At 41.2% G+C, this 20,779-nt stretch overlaps 2 protein-coding genes across 2 annotated transcripts in view; one reads left to right on the forward strand and one right to left on the reverse strand.

The window, feature by feature from the left end:
* Positions 1-1,228: 1,228 nt before the first annotated feature.
* Positions 1,229-15,901, reverse strand: LOC109046225 (protein zer-1 homolog). Its single transcript, XM_042748024.1, is given in 18 exon segments — positions 1,229-2,209; positions 2,921-3,023; positions 3,611-3,708; positions 4,133-4,321; positions 4,398-4,513; positions 4,639-4,758; positions 6,256-6,297; positions 7,377-7,592; positions 8,263-8,436; positions 9,702-9,848; positions 9,954-10,068; positions 10,161-10,334; positions 11,026-11,176; positions 11,179-11,254; positions 12,231-12,458; positions 13,851-14,001; positions 14,230-14,494; positions 15,743-15,901. Coding segments are annotated over 17 exon segments (2,328 nt in total). The 5' UTR covers positions 14,400-14,494; positions 15,743-15,901; the 3' UTR covers positions 1,229-2,151.
* Positions 15,902-19,715: 3,814 nt separating this feature from the next.
* Positions 19,716-20,779, forward strand: part of LOC109097850 (ral guanine nucleotide dissociation stimulator-like) — a 25,612-nt gene continuing 24,548 nt past the window's right edge. Inside the window, exon 1 of the mRNA XM_042748021.1 lies at positions 19,716-20,470. Coding sequence (XP_042603955.1) covers positions 20,444-20,470 — 27 coding nt within the window. The 5' untranslated portion in view covers positions 19,716-20,443. The remainder of the gene's footprint in view (positions 20,471-20,779) is intronic.

A 20,779-nucleotide genomic window follows, 5' to 3' on the forward strand; every position in this document is an offset into this window, starting at 1 on the left:
CATTACTTTCCTTAAAAAGTAACTAAGTAACGTAATATTGTAATGCATTACTTTTTAAAGTAACTTTCCCCAACACTGCTGATGATGCGTCCGAGACTCAAATGGAAAAACAGATAAATATGGTACGCAGATCCTGGACAGATTGATTTTGATTGACAGATTGATTAAATTATTTAAAAAAAAAGGGTATAATGTATAATAACCAGTGCTTAAATGGTGTACATATGGTTATAATAATCACTTCTCTTAGTTAAACCATGTGGTGCTGCTCAGGCTTCAGCATATGTGCACGTGTACTTTATTGAAAAATAATCGGTCACAAACATTAATAAATTGTAAATTATTTACTGTTAGCTGTCTGAATGTTTCTAAATGTTTTCTTCATTAAAAACCTAAACTTAAGCATCACCCAACAATCAAAAGCTGTACACTGCCAGGGTAAATCATGAAATCTGTTCTCTGAAGCACTCGGTGAAGATCGTGTCTTGAAGACTTAATAAATGTGCATCTTCTCTGTAATAATCACTTGAGTAAGCAATACGAGTCTTACCTTCGGTCCACAGAGAGTCTGATGCTCGAGTCCAGATCCGCTTCAGTTCGGTTCAGTATCTTCACTTCACAGAGATCCAGTCATGAATCAAGGGCATACAGTTACTCTTTTCAACAGATGCTTTTATACAAATGAAGAAAAACCATATCTAAAACTTTCCCACAAAGATTCTGCAAGTAAAAGCTTTTAAAGCTTTGAAATAAGTTTATAAGTAAGAAAAAAAGTTAAAATATGTTTCTAAGAGACCAGTAACTCTCTATAATCTCTATCTCTATTTGCAACAAAAAAAAAATAAGCATAAAAGAAATGAATTCTTCAGTGAAGTCACTTTTGCTGATATTGGAGTTTTGTAACATTCTGTATTTGATGATTTTATAAAGATCAAAAGAATTCAAGAAGGATCCTAAGAGACATTGTTAAATTCTGTCGAAGTGAATAACAGGCTTCTTTTACACACACACACACACACAAAGATCTTTCACCAGCAGACAAAGCACAGATACTGAAATATTACAATATCTCAAACTGTTCCCACACCAGGAGTCTGTTTAAATTCAGAAGGTAAAGATCATAATCACATACACAGCTGTTTCACTGATTTAAAACCACACCCGATGAACCGAGATCACATCATGACAATCATCACCGTCTGTGAGAAATAACGACTGGAACAGAGTGTTGGACAGCTATTATTATTATTATTATTATTATTATTAATCTCTCTTTACACCCAGTGTTGTGTGGACATCTTACTTCAGTACATCATGGTTTTATTGCAGTTCAGAGTCGTGTAGAAAAACAAGTGCCTCGTTAAACAGCACAAACCTGCAGGAAACGCAGATCGAAGCTCTTCTGATAAACCATCGTCATCATCGTCATCGTTCCAGGAGATAAACATCTGATCCGCTGCCAGTCGATCACGATCATGTTCGTCATGAGATTGCAAATAAAAAGTGAATATGATTTAAAATACAACATAAGAAGAATGATGAGCGCCCCAAAAGAGAATCTGTTTAATGACAGATGTGTGATTGAGTTCTCCGCCGGGACCTCCAGAGATTTCCAACCAGGAGTGTTTACAGAGACGCCGTCAAAACATCCAGACGAGAACTTCCTTCCAGACGAGAACAGAGGAGCCGGGTCTCAGGATCGATCCCGGACCCTCGAGAAGAGTCAGTCAAGCTTATGTGTCCAGCTCGCTGTCTTCAGACAAATAATCACGGTTGTTCCTTATAAAGACACGAGCAGAACGTCCTCTCTCTCTCACACACACACACACACACACACACACACACACACACTCGCTTGGGCACATTATCATTTACAAATAAAAACAGAGAAAACACCTCTAGAATAAGGCAGCTCTCACTGCTGTCCATGTGCAACACAGAAACGAGCCCGACACACACACACACACACACACACACACACACACACACACACACACACACTCGTGAGCTCACTGTAGTGTGACGGGACACACGTGTGTTGTAGGAGAGCAGCGTAACGTCCTCCTCATGAACACACAGGTGTTTCTGTGCCGTCAGTGTCAGTGAGGAACATCACGCAGATGGACGTCCAGCGCTGGTGACCGTCACTCTTTACCTGCTGGTGTCCATCGGATCCTCCTTGAAGTTCTCACACTGCTCCATCACTTTCCTGCACACACACACACACACACACACACACTGCGTCAGACCAACCCAGAACCGCTTCTCTGTTTGAAACTGAGTGATTATAGGACATGAGACACACAAAAATCAGATCTTCAGCATGATGTGATTCATGAATGACTCTTTTGAATGAACTGCTCAAACGACTCACGAATCAGTGACAAATTCATGATGGTTATGAGAACTTATTCCACTCCTTTGTGTTTTTCAGTGTAATATTGTGTATTAATGTGTACTTTGTGTCATTTCCAAAACTTTAACTACAGCTACTGAATCAAGATACACAGATTTCTAAAGCTCCTAAATGATCCTCATGATCAGACTCTAGCGGTTTCATCTCCTCGTGTCTTCTGTCTCTGAGAGTTCAGAGTGTTTATCCGCTCAGAGCTCTTTTAGTGTAATCAGCTTCAGCTGCTGCTTCTGGTGTCAGATCTTGAGTGATTTTGATCAAGTAAAGGTCAGAATAACTGCAGTAATATCTCCAGATGAAAAAGTGTGTTTTTTATATACGGCTTTACAGGGTTAAAACTAAACATTAAAACAGTATAGCTCTGATCTAGTGTGTTTGTTCAGTTTATAGTTGAGATCGGTAATTATTTCTTCCTCAAAAGATTATAAGATTCATTAATGCAAGCATGAACCAGTTTAACAAACAGTGTGTGACATCTTCTGAGGAGCCTTTATTTCTTCATCTCACCGTGCCATGTCCTTGGTCTCCTGATGAGAGGACTCCAGCTCTAGAACTTTCTGCAGCAGAATGACGCCGCCCTCCTTTATCAACAGAGGGCAGTATTTACCCGCTACAGACCAGAGAGAGAGAGAGAGAGAGAGAGAGAGAGAGAGGGAGAGAGAGAGAGAGAGAGAGAGAAGAGAGAGAGAGAGAGAGAGAGAGAGAGAGGGAGAGAGAGAGAGAGAGAGAATGAAGCCTGTTTGAACTGAATTTAATAAGAATTAGGAATGTGTTTGTCTGTCATCATGAAGAGCTTTAGACCCCTTGCAGTGAAAAACAGACTACATACTCATCCTCACGTCGTTCCAAACCTGTATGTGTTCCTTTCCTCTGTTGAACACAAAAGAAGACTTTCTGAAGAATGTGGGTAACCAAACAGTTGACGGTAGCCATTGACTTCTATAGCACGGGGGAAAAACTGTCTACTTGCATTCTTCAAAATATCTTCTTTAGTGTTCAACAGAAGACAGAAACTCACACCAGTGTGGAAGCACACGAGGGAGAGTCAGTGATGATTTCTGGGTGTGTTTACACCTCACAGTCATTCTTATTGACTCTGATCTTAATGATACAGACAGGAGGACTTTCATACAGCGTTACACTGAGAATTAGGCATTATTTTGGGGTGAAATCTGATCTGATGAGGATGTTACTCACGGTAAACGGACACCAGGTTATAAAGTGCCCAGGTGGCCCAGTGCTGACTGACCGGAGCACAGCTCTGAGGGAGGAGACGCAGGATGGGCTCGAACGACCTGATGGACGAGAGAGAGAGAGAGAGAGAGAGAGAGAGAGAGAGAGAGAGAGAGAGAGAGAGAGAGAGAGAGACACAGAGAGAGAGAGAGAGAGAGACAGAGAGAGACACAGAGAGAGAGAGAGAGAGAGACACAGAGAGAGAGAGAGAGAGAGACAGACAGAGAGAGAGAGAGAGACAGACAGATGGACAGTCAGTGAGTCAAGTGTCTTTTAAACAAATGACATTGGTCTGATTTTAGATCTTAACTAGTTTCTCAGCCATTAGACAGGCAAACCTGTATGTCATTAAGATGATGTGATTAAAGAAATCAATGATGATGGTAATGATGTCATAAAAATATTACTAATAATGTTAGTAATAATACTAGTAATGTTACACTCTTTGCATTAACACAAAATATGTCCCCAAGGACGCTGACGTGCCTGTAGTTGATGTTGCGTCGCGAGCTGACGTCCCAGCTCTGGATGGCCGCCCACATTTTGTCCATGACATGTGACCTCTTGGGCTCCTCCATGGTCCAGACGTCCGGCCCGTCGAACATGATGTGTGACAGGACTCCGCAGGCGTTATAAGACACCTCAATGCCGTCCGCTTTACTGTCCAGCAGCTCACTGCGGGCAGAGCCACGGTGTTAGACACACACACAGCAAACACTGAGCCAACGACACGCAGAGAAGCGCCTCACACCTGAACACCGTGATGAACTGCTTGGTCAGCAGCTGCGGCCTCAGCGCCTTCACTTCAGCCACGTTACCCAGCAGCCCCAGCATGTTACGGTGCAGCTCCTGCTTATCAGGAAACTCCTGCAGGAGAGAAGACATCAAGCAGATGAGGGAGCAGCAGAGATTCTGCTGACAGTCAGTCATAATTCAGGCTGCGTTTGGGACAGCCATATACAATATATCCACTGAAACTGTGATGAACGGACCTTCAGACAATCCAGGAAGAGATTCATGCCGTTACACTCCAGGAACATCTGACAGTTATCAGGAGTCTCGTCTGTGATGTTCCAGAGCGCGCTCCACGAGAACTCCATCACCTGATCACACTGAACACACACACACACACCAGTGTTAACTAAACTAAACACACACACCAGCATTAAACAAACTAAACACCCACACACACACACACACCAGCGTTAAATCTTACTAAAACCAGAAAAACTGATTCCCATTAGCAGAATCACATATAATAAAAAAAACATTCATTCAAAAAAATAATAGGTAACATAAAATACATAAAAAAACAAAAATGTTTTCATGACTTGTAATAAAAACTAACAAATTAAATATCAGTTTAATATCAGTATTAAAAATCAGTGATGAGTCTGTTTCCAGTGAAGAGTCTGTTTCACTAATGAATCAGTGATGAGTCTGTTTCACTAATGAATCAGTGATGAGTCTGTTTCACTAATGAATCAGTGATGAGTCTGATTCACTAATGAATCAGTGATGAGTCTGTTTCACTAATGAATCAGTGATGAGTCTGTTTCACTAATGAATCAGTGATGAGTCTGTTTCACTAATGAATCAGTGATGAGTCTGTTTCACTAATGAATCAGTGATGAGTCTGATTCACTAATGAATCAGTGATGAGTCTGATTCACTAATGAATCAGTGATGAGTCTGTTTCACTAATGAATCAGTGATGAGTGTTTCCAGTGATGAGTCTGTTTCACTAATGAATCAGTGATGAGTCTGTTTTCACTAATGAATCAGTGATGAGTCTGTTTCACTAATGAATCAGTGATGAGTCTGTTTCCCGTGATGAGTCTGATTCACTAATGAATCAGTGATGAGGTCTGTTTCCAGTGATGAGTCCGATTCACCTATGAATCAGTGATGAGTCCGATTCACCTATGAATCAGTGATGAGTCTGTTTCCAGTGATGAGTCTGTTTCACTAATGAATCAGTGATGAGTCTGTTTCACTAATGAATCAGTGATGAGTCTGTTTCACTAATGAATCAGTGATGAGTCTGTTTCCAGTGATGAGTCTGTTTCACTAATGAATCAGTGATGAGTCTGTTTCACTAATGAATCAGTGATGAGTCTGTTTCCAGTGATGAGTCTGTTTCAGTATTGAATCAGTGATGAGTCTGTTTCACTAATGAATCAGTGATGAAGTCTGTTTCACTAATGAATCAGTGATGAGTCTGTTTCACTAATGAATCAGTGATGAGTCTGTTTCACTAATGAATCAGTGATGAGTCTGTTTCACTAATGTTTAAGTGATGAGTAATTGATGAGTCCGATTCACTTATGAATCCTGATTCACTAATGAAATCAGTGATGAGTCTGATTCACTAATGAATCAGTGATGAGTCTGTTTCACTAATGAATCAGTGATGAGTCTGTTTCACTAATGAATCAGTGATGAGTCTGTTTCACTAATGAACCAGTGATGAGTCTGTTTAATTTCTGAATCATCAATGATTGTTATTAGTTAATGTTTAAGTGATGGGTAAGATTCAATTATTAATTGATGAGTGATGAGTGTTTCAGGATTAAATCAAAGATGAGTCTGTTTCGGTAATGACTCACCATTCTGTCCTGCAGCTTCTTCTGGATCAGATTCAGCATTGTCTGTGACAAAGAACCATTCAAACCATTAGATGGACACAGATGCTATGCTTTACATGCTAACAGTCTAATGCTATTCCCCTTTTGAAAGCATTCATGAGAAATGCACTGATGGTATTAGATATATGATCACATATATAGAACTCATCAAACACAGTAAACTGAAGCTTAAACACCTCACTGGTCCAGTGTTGAGAATAAAAGCCTCAATTAAACGTTCATCATTTAAAGCAAATATCTCTCCTCAGAAGACTTGGATTAAACTACTGGATTCATATGGATTGCTTTTATGATGTTAGAAGCTTTTTTTGGTAGCTCTAAAATCTTAACTATCAAGACTTTCAATCTATGGACAAAAATGATGAGTGAATATACAGAATGATCATTTTTGAGTGAAGCCTCGCTTCATAAATGCAGCACATTACAGATTACTAGGGGTGTAACGGTACATGTTTTCATACTTAAAATGTTCGGTACGGGTCTTTCAGTTCAGTCTGCACATCTACCGAACAAGTCATTAAATTTTTGCAGGAAATTCCTAGAATAAATGCTGTTTTGGCTCTCTTTGATGAGGTGTGACAGCTCGCTGTGTAAATGCTTCAGTTCTAACAGCAAATAGAAATTGTAGCCTGTAATTTATAAGTTAATTTAAAAATTGCATTGAGTGCAACTTACATGTTTGTAACGAGTTTTTAATTTGAGTGCTGATTATTACAGATCAAAATAAATAGTAATTTAATTTAAGTCTGGGCTCTGTTGTTGATTGTAATCTTATGGTAATGTAAAAGGGCTCCCTGTAGTTTAGAGAAGATGAGGTGGATTTTTAGGCCTATACATTTTTTGGATTTATTTATAATTGAATTTATTTAAAGAAAGAGCAATTTGTTCAGAAAAACATTAATTTGTGTTTAGTATTTTTTCCTCATGCTTTACTGAAACCATACTGAACCGTGACGTCAAAACCAAGTTAAGTACCGAACCGTCATGTCTGTGTACCGTTACACCCCTACAGATCACTGTCCAGAACCAGAGCGAACATCTAAACTTCACAGAAACACAGAGCTCTGTGAGCAGCACAGCACCTTGACGAATCCCATCTTGCCGACGGCTTCTTTGTGGTCGTTGTCCACCTGACAGACGAGTGCGTTACACAGATGGACAGCGATGCGCTGGATGGAGTCGTCCTGACGCGCCGGCTCCAGGATCTTCAGCAGCAGCAGATTGACTCTGTGATACTGGAACTCCAGCTCCTCAGGAATACTGAAGTTACAGAGCGTCAGACAGCAGTTCCTCTGGACCTGCACACACACACACACACACACACACACAGAGTCTGAGTGACATGCATTTATCATGCAGTGCTGCCTCAGATCACAGACGTTTGAAACATCCTTCATGCATCTGCAGCGTGGGTTCTGTCTGAGCGAGTGTGTGTGTGTGTGTGTGAGTGTCAGTGTGTGTGTGTGTGTGTGTGTGTGTGTGTGTGTGTGTGTGTGTGTGTGTGTGTGTGTGTGTGTGAGAGAGAGAGTGAGAGTGTGTGTGTGTGTGTGTGTGTGTGCGTGTGTGTGAGAGAGTGAGAGAGAGTGAGAGTGTGTGTGTGTGTGTGTGTGTGTGTGTGTGTGTGTGAGTGTGTGTGTGTGTGTGTGTGTGAGAGAGATAGGTGAGAGAGATAGAGTGTGTGTGTGTGTGAGAGAGAGAGTGAGTGAGTGAGTGAGTAAGCTAATACTTTTAAGCATGCAAATACACATTAAATTGGTGTGCGCGTGAGAGAGAGAGTGAGAGAGAGTGAGAGTGAGAGTGTGTGTGTGTGTGTGTGTGTGTGAGAGAGAGAGTGAGAGAGAGTGTGAGTGTGAGTGTGTGTGTGTGTGTGTGTGTGTGTGTGTGTGTGTGTGTGAGAGAGAGAGTGAGAGAGAGTGAGAGTGAGAGTGTGTGTGTGTGTGTGTGTGTGTGTGTGTGCGCTGAACTCACCGTCACCTCCTGGTACTGCTCCATGCCGTTGAGCACCACCTGTATGACCTGTCTGCGCAGACGCACGCTCTGGTCGCTGCGGTACTCGGTGTTGGTGAGGTAAAACAGAGCGGCGCTGCCCGTCACCTGAATGCTCTTGTCATATTTATGAGTCTTCAGTGCTGTGATCACCAGCTGCAAACACACACCAGACACACGTGTTACATGCGTGTGCGCTGGGACACCGCAGTCAGAGATCACATGAACGCACTGCACTGGATATTATGGATTTAACTGCACTGGCACTAGAGGTGTGTGATACATCATCTGCGATAATATTGTAATTGTTGTTTGTGTGATTTGGCATTATTGAGTATTTTGCAAAAACCAAATAAAACACCCCTACAGAGTGCACTCTTACATTGTGTTCTTTCTAATAAACTTGTGTTCAGTCTAATAAAATGCATTTAGAATGATCACAAAATTCAAGATATGGGGACAGAAAATGTATATATTTATATCATTTCATATAGTTAATCAACATGACACAAAGAGTGCTGTTTTTTTCTCCAAAATTACCATGATTACAAATGTAATATTGATTTTTACAACAGATCAAAAATCAAGAAGAGACTTACGTTTTAGATGCTAAATGAGCAACATGACTGTGATTCATTCCTGAATGAATCAACCGTTTAAATGACTCGGTTCAGTCGCAATGATTCACTTATTAACAGTGACTTGCTGCCACCTACTGGCGGTTTTAATTTCACATTTCAAGTATCTTTTGATTTTTTCAAATAATTTCAAATTATAGTTTTTAACATTTAATGTTTAATATCAAAACATTTTTTATGCATTCATGTCCTGCACTAAACAGTGTGTAAATGCATGTAAATATCACTTCAGATGCAGCTTCTGTGTTTCCTCTGCATTGTAAAAATGAATTAATGAATCAAAACACTTTCAAACAATATCTAGGGCATGTTGTAGTCCAGATTAAAATGAAAAAATAAATAAATAAATAAAACAAATTGAAATGAAATAGCCTATTAGGTCTATAATATTTAAGTATTTGGCACTGTGATGAAATTAAATCTATTTTAGAAAGTAGCACAGCTGCTTTATTTATGGAGTTTCCAGAGTAAGTAATTTTCTGCAGTTTAGCGCCATCTGCTGTCAGAGAGTGAATGTGCTCCTCATGCTGCTTGTTTACATCACAGCAGCACATGAGTCTTTCAAGCAGCATACAGCGGTGTTGTTAATTTTGAGTTGTTTATATGTAGTAGATTGTTTTTATGAATCAAAAGTTTTGATTTATTTGTAATGTATAATTATTCACGGTATTTAGAAGTGCCCGCGATAACAATATCGTGCATATTCATAACCGTAATATATCGCATTACCGAATACCAGCACATGTCTAGTGTGCTAGATGTGTGTGTGTGTGTGTGTGTGACCTGCAGTGCTCGCAGCAGCTGGCTGCAGTGCTGAATCCGGGCGATGTCGAACAGCTGGTTAATGGCTCGGTGGGCCAGCTCGGGTCGCTGTTCTGTGTACGCCTCGATAGCGTTCAGGATCTGATCCTCGTTCTTGGAGCCAGTGACCTACACACACACACAGCCAATACAGTCAGAGCACTGGAGCGATAGAAGAAGAGATGCTGTGTGTGATTGTGTGTGTGTGTGTGTGTGTGTGTGTGTGTGTAGTACCTTATACGCGGGGATGTGTGTGACGCTGCAGAGCGTTGTGTTGTACAGTCCTAAGAACTGCAGCGGTCTCTTCAGCTCCTGAAACGGGTAAATGCTGCTCTTACACGGCTCGATGCTGCAAAACACACAAACACACACACTCAGACAAACACAGAGGGATCGGCGTGTGATGGGTGTGTGTGTGTGTGTGTGTGTGTGTGTCCTCACCTCGGCCGGCCCACAGCGTCCTCAAACGCCGGCACCGTGCAGTTATCCAGCATGATGTGTCCAGAGATGTCCAGAGACACCAGATGGACCAAACTCTGAACGATACTGCTCAAGATCTTCCTCGTCATCTTGAATTTAGACGCTCTCTGATTCTCTCGGGAGATATCCAGGTGTCTGCAGACAGAACAGACGACACAGATCACTGCTCTGCTCCACATACACCACCAGTCTTCTGCTCAAGCATGCATTTATTTGATCAAAAATACAACAGAAAGTAATCTTGTGAAATATTAAAGCAGTTTAAACCAGCTGTTTTCTATGTGAATATATGTTTTGATGAAAAATGCTTTATTTTGTGAATTATTGAACTATTAGTGATGTTTAAGTGATCTTTTTAAAATTAGGACGCGTTAAAATTGTGAAAAAAGTGACAGTAAAGACATTTATAATGTTACAAAAGATTTCCAGTTTTTAAAAAATGCTGTTCTTTTGAACTTTCTGTTCATCTGTGAACCCTGAAAAATAAAATGTATCTCAGTTTCCACAAAAATATTGTACAGCACAACTGTGTTCAACATTGATAATAATCAGAAATGTTTCTTGAGCAGCAAATCATCATATTAGAATGATTTCTGAAGATCATGTGACACTGAAGACTGGAGTAATGACGCTGAAAATACAGCTGCGCATCACAGAAATACATTACAGTTTAATAGATAATCACATAGAAAACAGCTGTTTTAAATCATAATATTTCACAGTTGTTTCTGTATTTTTGATCAAATAAATGGTGAGCAGAAGAGACTTCTTTCTTTCTTTAATCACTGTATTTATTGCAGTCTTTAAGCGCTGGTGTGAAGGTGACCTCAGTCTGCTCATCTGCAGCAGCGTGTGCATCAGCTCCTCCGTCAGCTCCACGTTGTACAGCACCAGCGACGCCAGTCTCTCCTTCCACTGCGTGAGGAAGGCCGGCCGGGGCAGATGGACAGCAGACAGGTCCAGCGAGGTCAGAGCGGCAACGGCCGCAGCAGCGTCTCCACGTCCAGCTCCGCCGGCAGGCCGCCCAGGTTCAGCAGACGCAGACGGTTAAAGCCCTGGGGTCGTGAGGGTGGGGACATTTTCACACCGGTCAATCGCTGGAGTTTCCCTCCTTTCCCCACTTCCCTTCGCTTTTAAACAGCTGGTAAAATGTGCGTTTTACTTTCAAATTAACTGCAATTCGGCGTCAAATCAAGCAACAAGAAAATACGTCAAAACTCTCTTAGCCTGTGTGTAATCACAGAACATTTATCAACAATACGAATACAAATACACCATGCTATATGCCTAATATAAAATTACAAATAACTTAAATGGGTTTACAAAACTCAAAATCAGTAAAAACGTGTAACTAAAAAAATAAGAAACGTAGAATGTTAATAGCAAATGAATAAGAACGCTTGGAGGCACGGCATACACCTTGAAGAACACAAGTTACAGGCCTGCACACTTTGGAGAAAAAGCTTGAAAAGTGCTCTTTCCCCAGTTCTGAACGCTCACCACTGCCACATGATGCAACAAAGACAGCAAGACTCAACAGATTCTACTAACAGATCTACTGATCTCTGTGTGAAAATAACATAACACATAACCCCCTGTTATTTAGCTCTGAATCTCAGGTGAAAATTGCCATTTTGACCACACTCTACAAAATAGTGGATTACTCAGTAAATATTCATCCACGACATTTAATATTTAGGTTTTCATCACTATACATGTTTATCTTTCTTCAGAATAAATATTAGCATAATCTCTGATTCGAGCCGGGGACCTGTGGTTGAGTTCACACAGAAAGACTCAGTAGTAAAACTGAACACATTAATGCAGGAACAGTCCTCCTCTGGATGGTGCTGCGTTTGGCTTCCATCATATTTGGGTGTTTCACAACAGGTACAAATCAGCGACCGGAGTTATCTCCACCACAGCTGATCATGTGATGTTTTTATTTGTGCGACTGACACCTAGAGCGAGTGATGCGGTGCTCATATTCACTTGTGCTTGGTGTGAGCACAGACTGTGGAGTCAGTCTACCTGGAAGCTGAAGTCCAGGTCCACGGTGCGCTGCTGCAGACGCTCCTCCTCGTCCTCGTCCTCGTCCTGGTCCTCGCCGGCCGCCAGCGGAGCGCCGGTCTTCCTGAAGAAGATGCTGGAGCAGCCGAACAGACTGAGCGAGCGCAGCGAGTGTCTGAAGCTGCAGAGCGTCCGCAGGCCGCGCGCCGTCACATGGCTGCAGCAGCTCAGGTGAAGCTCCATCAGATCCTGCAAACAGAACACACACGTCACCTTCAAAACTGTCCAAACGAAGTTCTTAGCAATGCATATTACTAATCAAAAATTAAGTTTTGATATATTTATGGTAGGAAATTTACTAAATATCTTCATGGAACATGATCTTAATATCCTAATGATTTTTTCATAAAAGAGAAATGTATAATTGTGACTCATACAATGTATTGTTGTCTATTGCTACAAATATACCTGTGCTACTGATGACTGCTTCTGTGTGATTACTTCTGTCTACATCACTATGTATTTCTGTTCATTGCTTTGTGTTGTTATAATGAAGGAAAATAATTAAATAGATTTCTCCTAATGCTTTTCATGCTTTGATTATTCTGAACTAGAACTGTACTGTACTTCACGTCTGTATTTAAATGTTCTAGACGACACGGCTGTTTGGGTGGAAAAACACAAGTTTAGCCATTTCAGAGTACATATTTCAGATATTTATATTATTTCTGAATGAAAAGATTTCAGTTCAGTATTACCACACAAGAGCTGAAAGTGAAAGCGTGTGGTCAGCTGATCATCGGCCGGCTGTCTTACAATCATAAAGACAGAACAAACACTGAAAGTGAAAGTATTTAGACTCACCTGCTCTGATGCACACAAGAAATGCATTTAAAGTTGGCATGAACTGAAATCTTACACTACCTACTTTCTAAACGTGTTTTATAGATCTTGTAGTGAACATTTCATCTGTGCACATGCCTCATATTTAATCAAAAGGTCATCACTGGACACATGTTATGATCATTAAGCTCACACTAATCTGCACACACTTTTGAGAGCCACGCCCACATCCTCAACATCCAATCAGCTTACATGTATTGTTTTTGGATTTATTGTTTTTCTGTCACAATGCAGAAGAACAGATCTGACCAGTGTTGCCAGCTTAGCGACTTTGTGGCTAGACACCCTAGCGACTTTTTTCAAAAAAAAAAAAAGGCACCTAGCGTCTTCTTAGACACACCTTAGCTTGCTTTCCCAGCACACACACCTCTCTCTCTCTCTGTCTGTCACTGAGCTGCCTCCTTGTTATTTCTGACTTATAACAAAAACAGAGCAATGTGTGACAAGCTGTACAGCAGACAAAGTCAGTGGAGAGTGTGGGATTGCCCCCCCACTCATGTGGGCGTGGCCTAAATGTGCACTGTCTCTATACGACTCAATGATGTCATGAATATGCTAATTAGTCATTGAGTGACATTTAGTGAGATTTAAATCTGGCTTTAGCTACTCTCTGTTGACAGAAGCTGGCAGCACTGGCTCTGACCGTCTCTAACCGGCTCTGACCAGCTCTGACCGGCTCTGACCGGCTCTGACCGGCTCTGGTGATGCTGGAGACGGAGGACAGCGGGAGTTTCTCACCTGCTTCCCGATGGCCTCCAGGTCTCGGTCTCGCACCAGATCCTCCCTCAGCTGCAGGCGGGTCAGTCTGGTGCTGCGCGGGTCACTGAAGAGCTGGAAGAAGCCGTCCTGCTGCTTGAAGTCACTGTCAGTGTGGACCAGATCCATGTACCTGCGGATCAGAAGCACCAGGTGACCATCGGCACACTCCTCCAGGATTAATACAGACTGTGTCAGCAGCTTTACTGTATTAAACAGTGTGTAATAATGCAGAAGGACAACAGCAAACACTCAGTTTTCAGTTAAAGCGGTTCCTCATTGATACAGTGATGTCATCATGCAGCTCAGTTCAATTTCAGATAGTACACTACGCTATCTCTGGAAGTTAAGCTCTACCCACACGTTGACCAGCCGGTCACAGATCTCGCCGGGCAGGAAGACGTCGGGCCGCAGCTGGAGCTGGTTCCGCTCGCCCTCGCTGTAGCACATGGTTCTCCGCAGGTTCTTCAGGCAGAAGACGGTGCACAGAGACATCAGGCTGTCTGGGTCGTCTCCCGCTTTACTGGCCATGATGACCTCGATCACTCAGAACAGAAGAACAACAACACGACACACTCCGAGACTCAGGAGACACACATGGAGACCCTGGAGAGAAGCTGCTGCACCTGAGAGAGAGAGAGAGAGAGAGAGAGAGAGAGAGCGCCACACACATACAGAGAGAGAGAGACATTATTTTTTTAGGTGAAAGGGAAGATTATATATTGTCTGAGAGAGAGAGAGAGAGATTACACAGCTGCAGAATATATGAGTAAAGTGATAGGTTGTGAACTTGATTGATCTTAATAGAAGCAAGATTGAATTTTACATTATTCATAAACTCTAAAATGTTAATGTGTTGTACTTTTTAAATGTATATACATGCATGTTTTTGTTACATATATATCTGTTCTAAATTCAATGTAAACACTATGATCTGACAATACATTGTAACAACCGTCAAGCCAATCAATCAAATCACATACTGAACACACACACACACACACACACACACACACACACACACACACACAGAGACAGACAGACACGCACACACACACACAGACAGACAGACAGACAGACACAGACACACAGACTCACACACACACAGACAGAGACAGACACACACACACACAGAAACAGACAGAGACAGACACACACACACACACACACAGACAGACAGACAGACAGACACACAAAAAAACACACACACACAAAAAAAAAAAAACAGACACACACACAGCACACACACACACACACCACACACAGACACATACACACACACACACACAGACACAGACACCACACACACACACACCGCACACACACACACACACACACACACACACACACACAGACACAGACACAGACACACACACACAGACAGACACACAGACTCACACACACAGACAGACACACAGACTCACACACACACACACACACACAGAGACAGACACACACACACACACACACACACAGAGACAGACAGACACACAGACTCACACACACACACACACACACAGAGACAGACACACACACACACACACATACACAGAGAGACACAGACACACACACACGCGTACACAGAGACAGACACACACACACACACACACACACAGAGACACAGACACAGACACAGAGACACACACACACACACACACACACACACACACACACACACACACACACACACACACACACACACACACACACACACACACACACACACACACACACACTGTAGATGGTGACTCGCTCTTGTTAGTGTGTGAATGTTGATCTTGTGAAGAGTGTTAGCGCGGCTAGCCGCTAGCATGCTAAATACAGCGCGTGAGATTCCCGCCGGTGATCGGTGATTGACAGCGGCTGTCTCTTACCTGACGCTCGCAGAACGACTGACGCGCCGCTTCGACGCTCTAGAATCGCAGAAATATGAACATGATCTGATGATGATGATCGCCGCCACTCTGATGTCAACACGACCTGCGCCACATCCGGGTCACCTGTGCGCCAAACACGATCACTTCCTGTTCAGAAGCAGGCTCGGTCCAGCATTATTTAAAGAAGCGCACTTTAAAATTAATTCGTCCATCTCTACATCTTCTGACAACTAACAATTGCCCGTTTATTTATTTTTATTGTAACATAATAAAAAAAAAATAGACTTTTAGTGATGTAGTTGTAGAAGTAATTACAGAAGTTTTATATTGTCAAGCGATGCATATAATTTAGCTAATCTCAAACTGCCTGCTCTTTTTCTTATTTTGTTGCAAAATATCGTTTATCTACTTATATCTACATACTACCATGTTATTAAGAAACGATGATTATATTTTATGAACCCATGATGACGTTCCAGTGTTGACAGCTTCATTATATTGTATGGAAAATTCCTTTCATTTGTACACAAAAATGTTCCAAATATAATATAATTTAATGTTCTGAAAATAATAATATAATATAATATAATTTCAACATTTCCGCTTTAATTCAACTCTGAATTTTCATCCATCATTAAAGATGTGATTTTAGTTTGTTTTGACTTATATTTGAGATATGAATGTGATCTCTCTGTTCATCTATGCATTTATAAGTTCAAAAAATAATTAAAATAATCTATAAAAAAATAAGAATGAATGATTATTTAATCCTAGCACATTCTTTAAAAAAATACATATTAGTTAAATGTTCATTTGTAAATTTAAATTCGTATTTAATAATAATAATAAATTATTATTCGTAGTAGTATTTGTATGGCGGGCTATGTTGCTCTATTATGCTCTTATGTTCTTTTATGTTTTAATATTATGTTAAAAACGGTTAATAAAAGTGTGCTTGATCAAGACTTTTCAAGACAGCATCTAATGAGATATGGTAAAACAAAACAAATAATCTACAATCTCAAAGCTATCAGCTGTCAAATACACGTGTGCGAGGTCTGTAGAGGGAGAGAGAGCTGAGAGACGAGCGGAGAGTAAGTGCGTCAAATGATAAACACCTGTGTCTTGTTCCAGTAACTGATGTGGAGAGAACACATAAAGAGCCCAGGAGAGAGAGAGAGACTGCTCGCTGGTGAAAACACTGTGTCTGCTCTGGAGAGCTCTGTGAACTGCTGAATAAAAGAATAAAAGATCACCAGCAGCAGTCAACCCGAGCCCGTCTCACCGGGGACACCTAGTGGTCACTTACAGGTGTTGATCTGAAACAACCTTGACAACGAGACATTAAAAAATGTGTTGTTTTTATTATTATTGTATTTTTCTAATATGTGAAGCATGTAACCTGTAGGCTTCTCACTGTGCATAATGTTATTTTGGTCATGAAAAGTGAATATTAATAAAAGAAATCAAGCCACAATGTCTCACTTTTTTAGAGATTTTTTATTCAAAAATATTAATTTCTCTGCTGTGGAAGGACTTAGCCTACTTCTTTTTTTTTACAGATAATTTCTCCAGCCTTTGAAAAAATCCTCTCACGAGGGACACTTGTTGCTGGCATGCAAAGATATTTTTTAGCAAGGACATACAAATGAGGAAAGATTACTGCTCTCTCTTTCCAGTAAATGAGGGGCGCATGAGTTCTGGGCAAAAATGCATCATGGAGGTATTGTTTCACTTCCACTGTGGCATCAGCTGGGTTTCATGGAAACAATTATCAAAAAGTTCCTGTAAACTGTCCTGTGTTTCTACTGGTGTTGATGATGATGATGATGAAAACAGTAATTAGTAACAAATCCTACACTGACGGGATATATGAAGTATATATTATATGAATCAGATTACATAACCTAACATAGACTGAACCTGCTCACCAGGAGTTGTGTTTGAACGCATCAGCGAAGCACACTCCAGTGTTAATCTATTACTATTACACTATTAATCTATATGTACAGTATCTATCTATTAATCTATCTGTCTATATATATTTCTATCTATGCATCTAGTAATGTGTCACTATATGTATATTCTGTCTGTCTCTAGCCTATCAGTCAATGTGTAAATTTAAATGTAAGCCTAAATATAACTAAACAAATCGCACTATAAATGTCATTATATCACCAAATATCCGCTATCTCAAAATCAAACTCTTCTCAGAAAAACCCACGAGGTCAAGATGCATTGACTTCACTTTTATACAGATGTGTGATTGTGTGGTCTGTACCCGACCGTGTCAGTCAAACGCTGATTCGGCGGACCATGCCACCTGTCGAAACACTTGTGAAACACTTCAAGGCTTCATTTAGCTGTAGTCACGTGACATGGGTGTTTCCCCTTTGAGCTTCTTTATGGACGTCAGCCCCAGGGGGTTTTAGATGTCCTAAAAGAAACTTGGGAGGATAGACCTTCTCAAAGTAAAAATGAAATTCAATCTCTCTCTCTCTCTCTCTCTCTCTCTCACACGCACACACACACACACACACACACACACACTGACACTTCCTCTCTCTCTCAAACACACACACGCAGCAGATGGACTCCAGAAACACTCCAGAACTTTGGTCTTAAATACTATAAATACAGAACAGAGGAAGAGACTGGTCACGTGATGGACTTTATACGGCTGTATTTATATTAGAGATTGTTTACTGTCTCTTTTTCTCCATTCTGTCACTGATGGAGTTTTGGTTCCTCTGGCTTGCTTAGTTGGGGACACTTCATTTACAGCGATATCATCGACTTGATTACAAAGATGCTATTTAAACTGAACTGAGATGACATCACTGAATTCAATGATGAACTGCCTTTAACTGTCATTTTGCATTAATAATCAGCAATACTTGCTCTTCATGCGTTTCTTCACACTAATAACGGAGCGCCTGTGTTTCTCTGGGAAACATCTGATCAAGCAGTGACTCGTTAAATCATTAATGTTTTATAAATCTGTTGATAATAATACTTATAAAGCCAGGGAGCAACTGTTGTGTGTCTCCTAACAAAGCTCAGTATTATGTGTGTTTGAAGCAGCTCTGCAGACCGTTATGTGTATGATATCAGAGTACAGCGAGAGCACATACAGAGCATTTCTGGAGGTTTGTTTTGATGTCAAAAGAATCTTGCTGTGTTGCTTTTTGGTTAAAGCAGTGTTGCTGTTGTAAAGTTATACAGCTCCAGTTGTGTTGCTGAGTTTTAAAGCATGTTCATCTTATCTACAACACTCTGTTCAAATGTGGCTCTTTATCTCAATGGTACTATAAGCTAGTCAGTGTTTATGTAGAGTAATGTATTGTTAGGTGCTTCAGAGGCATTACTTGCAATACCAAATGCCTCTGACGCAACTAACAATACATTACTCTACTGCTTCAAACACATCTAATACTGAGTTTTGTTAGGAGACACACAACAGTTGCTCTGTGGCTTTGTAAGTATTATTTTTGTTTACACTATTTTGCAAAATCAGACAATATTGTGTATAATATACATCACAAAGTTAACTTATTAAATGACTGTAAATAAATATCACATTTGCAACTGGTCAGTGTTCAAACGATGCTGGTAAATCAGTGATTGTAGCCCTACAATAGAGATTACTGATGCTGTCTGTAAAATAAAATCACCCTCGGACTGCTTCTGAATCGAGTAGATGGATTTGATTGTAATGTAATATGTTTAGTTTAAGGATAGAAGCCTACTCAAGTAATGTACAGATACATAAAAAGTGTAAATGTACTTCATTACTGTCTTCCTTTGGTTACTACATTACAGCTGTTTGAAACCCTCGCATACTGTTCTGAAGCAGTAGCCTACGTAGTATGCACTGTGCAGTACGCAGCACACTAGTATTCAGTCAGCATCTCTCTGTTTCCATGGAAACTCCTCCAGCAGCGAGGCCTGCATCAGCATCACCTGATCATGCCTGGCATTAATGCAGATTAAACACAGCCGTGTGTGAGACATGAAGAGCGTCTGATCGCAGTGTGTGTAGTGTGTCATCTAAAGCGAGCACACGCCCTCCGCTCCCGAGAGCGCGCTCCCGTGCGCGTTCCCGCCGCAGACCCACAAACCCACATCAGATCTGGGTCTGTGTCAAGGACGCGGGCGAAAAACCAATAATAATTCGGATTCGGATTCGGAGCTTCCGCGGCGTGTGCGCGCTTCAGAGCCGATGCGGATTCGGCGAGCGCTGATCGAAACAGACACACGAACCGTGACGGAACCGATCCGGACCTGATGCTCAGAATCAAACCCCGAGATCAGATCGATACATGACGGATAAACAGATCTGCAATCAAATATGGACGTGATGTGAAATCAGGGATCTTCAGCAGCGCCTGTCTCCATTTTGAATCTGATTTAATATCAGGATTTTATTCGTGATGATGGATTCCTTCCCCGTCTCCTGATCTATTCCTCTCAGTCACAGGTTATGGTGGTTTGTATAAACCGGATCGTGGATCCCTGAAGCCGGATTGATCCGATCTGATCGTGTCTCGGATTATAATCAAAGAAGGACTCGAAGTGATTCCAGCAGATTCGGTTCAGAGATGGAGGATTCGGATCAGTGAATATGTGCCCCTCGTGAGAGAGGGGTGCTTCATCTGCCCTGAACCCGGTGAAGATGATGATGATGAAGACGAGCTGATGAGGATGATGATGCTGGAGACACAGGTATCTCACAAACAGATCCTGACTGTGTTTCCATAAATGTTCGTATGAGTATTCAGCTTCATTTGAGTCTTTTCATTTGTTTGTCTCAGCTTCTGGCAGCTTTTACAATTATGTATCAACATGCAGATAAAGACAGAAACAGGAATACTCGGAATGTTGCTCCTTCTCATGTGATATTAAAGCGATAGTTCACCCAAATCTGACAGTTCTCTCCTCATGTTGTTCCAAACCCATACGAGTTTCTTTCTTCTGTTGAACTACGAGATATTGTGAAGAATGTTGGTAACCAAGCAGCTGACGGTAGCCATT

Source organism: Cyprinus carpio, chromosome B21, assembly GCF_018340385.1.
Source record: "Cyprinus carpio isolate SPL01 chromosome B21, ASM1834038v1, whole genome shotgun sequence".
In the NCBI taxonomy this organism is placed as follows: Eukaryota; Metazoa; Chordata; class Actinopteri; order Cypriniformes; family Cyprinidae; genus Cyprinus; species Cyprinus carpio.